Raw genomic sequence first — 7,073 nt, 5'->3', positions numbered from 1 at the left:
AGACGTTACCCTACGGAACGAGCTCAGAGCTCATTATTTCCGATCTTGGGATAGGTCTGAGACCAGGCACACACCACACACCGGGACACAAGGTCACAACTCCTCGATTTACATCCCGTACCTACTCACTGCTAGGTGAACAGAGGCTACACGTGAAAGGAGACACACCCAAATATCTCCACCCGGCCGGGGAATCGAACCCCGGTCCTCTGGCTTGTGAAGCCAGCGTTCTAACCACTGTGTGTGTGTGTGTGTGTGTGTGTGTGTGTGTGTGTGTGCAAGAATGTGAATATAAATTGTTAGAATACTATCTAAATATGGCTAGCTGGTTAGCACTAGAGTGGTTAGTATAATAAATTACTTCCAAATAGAAAATGTGGGCAACAACCCGTTCCAGGATAAAATAATAAAAAAGACAAAAGTGGACGTCCGGGAGTAGGGATAGGGAGTGGGCAGTGAGGTGTGGTGGGAAGGAGTGAGACAGAGCAGGTGCTGGCCCACCGGGAGGTTGTACCGTATATAAGCAGTCTCCTCGCTGCTCCGGGCCAAAGCCAAAGCTGCTGCAGCCAAGATGGCTTCCACCGCTCTTCGCATCCTGATGGTGATCTGTGCCGTGAGTATGACAGTCATGCCAGACAGTGCTGTTTGGTGCTGCAGGTGCTCCTTTACATCTAACAGTAGTACTTATAATCCTATCTCATCAAATTGCCTATTCTCGCATGTACAAGTTGGAATCTAAGAAAGAAATGAAAAGGTACTGCACATATTCATCTGTCTACCTGTCTGTCTGTCTGTTTCTCTATCCTTATGTCTAACTATCTGACGTTTATTTCTAAAAACGTTTCCGATGGAATTGCCACAACAGAAGAATTTGTCCTTGCATTCCCTCCTTTCATGTTGTAGTCCTCTTATTATCACTTATTTCCATGCAAGCATTCGGGAAAACCATTCCTTCTATCTCATTGTTGATCCTTCTATTCCACCTGCTACATCCATTAGAATAACACAATACTCTCCCAGGTATTTCACGCACTGATTTTTTAATAAGGCCAAACCATCTTCTTATATTGCGCTTAATAGTCTCAACCACACAACATTACATTCGTTCACCTTTATTTAATGTCTCTATAAGGGAAATATTTCTCGTACACTGCCGTCACTAGCGTAATATTTATCTTACCTTCACAGAAAGATTTCATCTACTTAGATCTTTGACTTCTGTGTTTCATTTACTCTCCAAGTTTCACTTGCATTTATAATCTTTGATGTAATAGTTATTCCGTCACGCAAACTGTTTCGTACTGCTATGCTATGTCTCTTTTTTTTCATCATTGATATGGTTTCTCTCTCTCTCTCTCTCTCTCTCTCTCTCTCTCTCTCTCTCTCTCTGTAATAAATTGAACTAAGGTATTTAAAAAATTCCTATACCATCACCCATTTTTTTTTATATTCAACCAAATTATATACTATTTTTAACAGCAATTTAGGAAGGATATAGCTATGTTGGAGTCAGTGCAAAGGAGGATGACTAAAAAGATACAGGGATCGAGGGATATTCCCTAAGGAGGGAGACTGAAAAAACTCAATCTGCATTCCTTAGAGAGACGTAGGTTAAGAGGAGACCTGATAGAAGCATTTAAGTGGTATAGGGGTTTTAACAAAGGGGACATGAAAGTAGTTCTTAGCATCAGTAGCGGGGACAGAACCAGAAATAATGTGTTTAAATTTGAAAAATTCAGGTTTAGGAAAGAAATAGGAAGAAAATGGTTTTCAAACAGAGTGGTTGATGAGTAGAACAGTGGTTATGTAGTCAGGACTGAGTCAATAGGAAGCTTTAAAAGAAGGTTAGATAAGTTCATGGATGGGGATGATAGATGGAATTAAGTAGCTTAAACACACAGGGACTGCCTCGTATAGGCCTGGGGGCCTCTTGCAGCTTCCCTCTTTTCTTATGTTCTTATGTTCTCCTATTGTCTAAGAAACTTCAAAATCACTTATTGAACTTTATACTCCTTTCTAACACTACCTTATATCTATCTATGTTTTCTAATAACTTGTCTTCTGTACACCAACATATCTCCAAATAGAGAGATATACAATCATAAACAAGATTTTATTCATAAACTATTTTTATTATAATTTCTACACATTTCTACCAACACATTTATTTTTTGCTTTCTCTCTTATTACACCATCAATACATACGCAAACATCACATGATTCTGCCATACACCACCTTTGACTTACATGGATTTTAATCATTATACAAACCTTCAGTTCCCTTCAGTAAAATCATATTATCCTTAAAAATAGTACTTAATTTAGCTTAGTTTGCCGTCCAAACCAATGGTCATATGCATCTCTTAAGGCTTCAGAATGTAAAACAAACTTTTTCTCCCATTTATAAACTTTATATTTTGCACATTACGTCCTGAGTGAGTGAGTGAACGAGCGAGTGTGTGTGTGTGTGTGTGTGTGTGTGTGTGTGTGTGTGTGTGTGTGTGTGTGTGTGTGTGTGTGTGTGTGTGTGTGGTCGCCTGCAGGTCACCCAGCCAGCCTTCCCAATTGTGTGTGTGTGTGTGTGTGTGTGTGTTTATTATTCATTATATTACACTTATATATATATATATATATATATATATATATATATATATATATATATATATATATATATATATATATATATATATATATATATATATATATATATATATATATATATATATATATATATATATATATATATATATATATATATATATATATATATATATATACACGTATACTTTGTGTAGTTATGAAGTAAAGTAATAAACTTAATCAATCATCATAACTAAAGCACCATATGATACACATAGATTTTATGGTCTTTGATCTTCTTTACTACAAGGTATTTCTATAGTACTGCAAGACTTTCTTGCCTGATTATAGCTAAACACTATGAATATCAACTATGAACTATATTAACCCCATATTTATATTGCTTCCCTTCCTTTTTCTTATTTTCAGGTGAGCCTAAGCTCTGCGAAACTGACAGTACTTTCTGAAGATGGAGAGTAAGTAATCAGAGAGAGAGAGAGAGAGAGAGAGAGAGAGAGAGAGAGTGTGTGTCTGTGTGTGTGTAATTCACCTCAGTCGTCTGCTGGTCACCCAGCCAGTCTTCCCCATTACGGAGCGAGCTCAGAGCTCATAAACCGATCTTCGGGTAGGACTGAGACCACAACACACTCCACACACCGGGAAAGCGAGGCCACAACCCCTCGAGTTACATCCCGTACCTATTTACTGCTAGGTGAACAGGGGCCACACATTAAGAGGCTTGCCCATTTGCCTCGCCGCTTACCGGGATTCGAACCCGGGCCTCTCGATTGTGAGTCGAGCGTGCTAACCACTACACTACGCGGTTTGTGTGTGCGTGTGTGTGTGTTGTGTGTGTGTGTAATTCACTGTTTGATCTGCTGCCGTCTCTGACGAGACAGCCAGACGTTACCCTACGGAACGAGCTCAGAGCTCATTGTTTCCGATCTTCGGATAGGCCTGAGACCAGGCACACACCACACACCGGGACAACAAGGTCACAACTCCTCGATTTACATCCCGTACCTACTCACTGCTAGGTGAACAGGGGCTATACGTGAAAGGAGACACACCCAAATATCTTCACCCGGCCGGGGAATCGAATCCCGGTCATCTGGCTTGTGAAACCAGCGCTCTAACCACTGAGCTACCGGGCCGTGTGTGTGTGTGTGTGTGTGTGTGTGTGTGTGTGTGTGTGTGTGTGTGTGTGTGTGTGAGAGAGAGAGAGAGAGAGAGAGAGAGAGAGAGAGAGAGAGAGAGAGAGAGAGAGAGAGAGAGAGAGAGAGAGAGAGAGAGAGAGAGAGAGAGTATTTAAATCAAATGTGCAGTACGTCATTATTTTCTAGCAGTAAATATAAGATCTCAAAGGCATTTATTAAATTAGACCTAATTTCCCAATGTTTTCATAGTATTTTTACCTTTTTTTGTAGAATTTCCAAATTTCAACATTCTCATCCCTTTGTTCTTTTTAAGTATTTCCTTCAGTGTTGGCAATTTGAAATCTTTAAATCACACATTGTCAGGGGTATCCTGATAAGAACCTAACGCTCGCTGTTTTCAATATTTCTTCCCGACAGACTGCATTGTGAAGCGGAGGGAAGGTTTCGCCATCCTGAGAGCTGTGATCAGTACGTAGACTGTATTCCGCAAGGCAAATACTTTGAACCTCACGTTGGCTCTTGTAAGGGAGCCATCTTTAATGAGGACGCCAAGAAATGTCTAAACCCAAGCAAAGTAAGCTTTCTTTTTCAGTCTCCTCTTGAAGAAGCGAGTGATGTTGATCGTTAATGTATACAGCAAATTGATATTATAAGTTTATTTATGACTTTTATACTTTAATTCCCATCTCTCTCTCTCTCTCTCTCTCTCTCTCTCTCTCTCTCTCTCTCTCTCTCTCGTCACTGTTCCAGCAGGACACCAACTGCACATTCCATGACCGCCACGCCAGAGCGTTACCAATGGACCCGAACTATGACTTCATGTGCGAGGACATTCAGAGTGGCTTTTTCTGTATGTCTTGCAAAACTCTTGTAAACTGTGTGAACGGGCGAGCTTACATGGACGACTGTGATGCAGGTCACACCTGTGACATGCGAGATACCTTTGGTGGAGGTGTTTGCTATCCAAATAGTCCTGAGATATGTCAGTGCCAAAACCAAAGAGAACTCCTTCCTGATCCATACAGTCCTCAGGCTTACCTCGAGTGTCAAGCTGGAAACTTGGATCCAAATGTTGAATTTTGTAAAAAGGACATGGTCTTCAAGGAGGAAGATCTCATGTGCCAATATCCTGTTGGTTACGTTGAATGCACCAAACATGGCATCTTCCCTAATCCCAACGACTGCACCGAATATTACAAATGCATGCCAGTTGCACGAGGATTGATTCAGTACACATTCAGCTGTTCATGTGGTCTCCTCTTCAATGATTTAACAGGAAAGTGTGAAGACCCCTGTAGTTACCAGCCAGAAGATTTCATCTGTTATACAGAAGGTCGCTTCCCAGATGAGTATAACTGTCACAAGTTTTACTTGTGCATTGCTGACAGCTTCTATGACTCAGGTTTTCATCAATCACACCACAGCTGCCCACAAAATTCCTTCTGGAAACCAGGTCAGATAGAAGGTACTGGGTCATGTCAGGTCTCCACGGACAACACTGAATGCTTCAAACTTCAGGCACCCAAATGTGCAGTGCCTGTCGGAAGAAACTGTACTGACTATCCCAACATAATCCAAGGTACTGTCCACTCATATCCACAGGGCACTGCACTGTACACTATAAAATTTATGAACTTACTTATCTATTGCTTATCTATTCATTCAATTTACTTTGGATGGCATATTTAATTACGATAAAGATGATGATGATGATGATGATGATGATGCATTACAGGAGGAGAGTGCATCCAGGGCAGCCCCAACTGTCTGTGTAACTCTGCTAATGGTGATCTGTATTGCGAGGAAGGATACGCATCCGATGGAGAAACTTGCGTGCCCGCAGGTTCGTATGTACTGTATGTACTGTAGAGAGAGAGAGAGAGAGAGAGAGAGAGAGAGAGAGAGAGAGAGAGAGAGAGAGAAAATCTGCAGAGCAAATCTCTTTATACTTAAATCAATTACACTTGTAGTGTAGGTTGAAAGCGTTAAACAAAAAAGTTTCCTTAGCATGGTTATGATTATAATGCTTCATTCAAGAATACAAGAGCAATGTTTCATTAATCATGCTAAACTAAAAGTAAACTCAACTAACACACACACACACACACACACATACACTGATATGATTTTGCAGATAATACGAAACTTACTACAACCTTAAATTAGTTACTTTATTTCCTGAACAAAATTTTACAATACATTCAGTAGACTGTGTAGTAAGCTAGATGACCATTCTCATTTCTGAGAAGGTAACAATGGCTTTCATTATTTTTTCACAACACTCACTATTATTTTATTCTCTTTCAGGAGCAGCTACAACACCAGGTCCTGTATAGATGTAATCAGGGCAAACTACTAAACCAGCCTGTTCTTCGGAGTCAGAAATGCTGGGCAATAGCTATTGCTGAACGTCTATGTAATAACAAGAATTCGGCAAGAATTCTAAGTAAATGACTGCTTCTCGACTTTGGAAAATTTCAAAGTAGGATTTCTGTTACAAGGGAAAAATCTTTCTATGCGTGCATCTTTGTCTATCTGTAAGCAAATACAGCAATAAAGATAATAATAAAAGAACATTTGAAACTTTAAAAGTATAACCAACAAAACATATTCGCCCTCCCATGGCTAACAAAATGGTAGTCTCTCTCTCTCTCTCTCTCTCTCTCTCTCTCTCTCGAAGGAACACGATCAGCACTACTTGACAGAATTCGGAAATCTTACTACTGTCATTTTCTCTGATGTATAATGTATGTGAAACGGCCTTTAGGATTCTTTGTCACCAAGCGCCGTAAACACTGAGATGGTCCACAGCCGCATCTGTGTCGGCGATTACATTGGCGCCAGATTTTATGACTCACAAGCCTCTGCGTCCAAGGTAAGATGGTGTAAAAAAATAACAAATAAGAAAATAAATAAATAAAACATGAAAAAAAACTTGTTTGGATTCGTTGTTTCCAAAACATGGTGTGGGCTGGCCTCTATAATAGCTAGCTCGCTTCTTGCTCCTTTCTCCGTTTCCCCAGGCCAAGAATTCCTGCACATGCGCTGTCACTAAGTCTTGGTCGCCACAAGGCCGTCCGCAGCAACGCTTGCCCTCTTTCCTTTTCTTTTTCTTTCCCGTCTCCTCCTCGTCTTTTCTTTATACCTTTCCTTTCCTGTTCATTTTGCTAGTACCTTCCACTGACTACTTTCACCTCCATCCCTGGTTGGCCCGCCAAAAATTTCCCACGCACCTTGAAGTTTTCGTTGGTTCCCTAATGCAATATATGTGTATTCCTAGATAGGAACAAGGTTATCTTTACCTTGGATAGGAATACACAGGAATGTCTGTTAAAA

At 40.4% G+C, this 7,073-nt stretch overlaps 1 protein-coding gene across 2 annotated transcripts; it reads left to right on the top strand.

Annotated features, from left to right (window-relative positions):
• The first annotated feature begins 463 nt into the window (after positions 1-463).
• Positions 464-6,311, top strand: LOC123515916. 2 transcript variants are annotated; one of them, XM_045274814.1, is made up of 6 exons: positions 464-613; positions 3,010-3,056; positions 4,155-4,311; positions 4,488-5,316; positions 5,473-5,580; positions 6,045-6,311. In XM_045274814.1, exons 1-6 carry the CDS (start codon positions 572-574, stop codon positions 6,071-6,073), a joined length of 1,212 nt encoding a protein of 403 aa, XP_045130749.1. In that variant the 5' UTR covers positions 464-571; the 3' UTR covers positions 6,074-6,311. The 2 variants fall into 2 exon arrangements, with proteins under 2 accessions (XP_045130749.1, XP_045130750.1); XM_045274815.1 differs by having other exon boundaries at positions 466-613; positions 4,491-5,316.
• The last annotated feature ends 762 nt before the right edge of the window (positions 6,312-7,073 follow it).

Source organism: Portunus trituberculatus, chromosome 40 (assembly GCF_017591435.1).
Source record: "Portunus trituberculatus isolate SZX2019 chromosome 40, ASM1759143v1, whole genome shotgun sequence".
Lineage (NCBI taxonomy): Eukaryota > Metazoa > Arthropoda > Malacostraca > Decapoda > Portunidae > Portunus > Portunus trituberculatus.
The sequence above is the reverse complement of the archived record's forward strand: the minus strand, read 5'-3'. Positions and strand labels throughout refer to the sequence as shown.

Coding starts and splice junctions, on each gene's coding strand:
- LOC123515916 (XM_045274814.1), top strand. CDS start 572: ATGGCTTCCACCGCTCTTCGCATCCTGATGGTGATCTGTGCC. Junction 614..3,009: donor TCCTGATGGTGATCTGTGCC/GTGAGTATGACA, acceptor TCTTATTTTCAG/GTGAGCCTAAGCTCTGCGAA. Junction 5,317..5,472: donor CTATCCCAACATAATCCAAG/GTACTGTCCACT, acceptor GATGCATTACAG/GAGGAGAGTGCATCCAGGGC.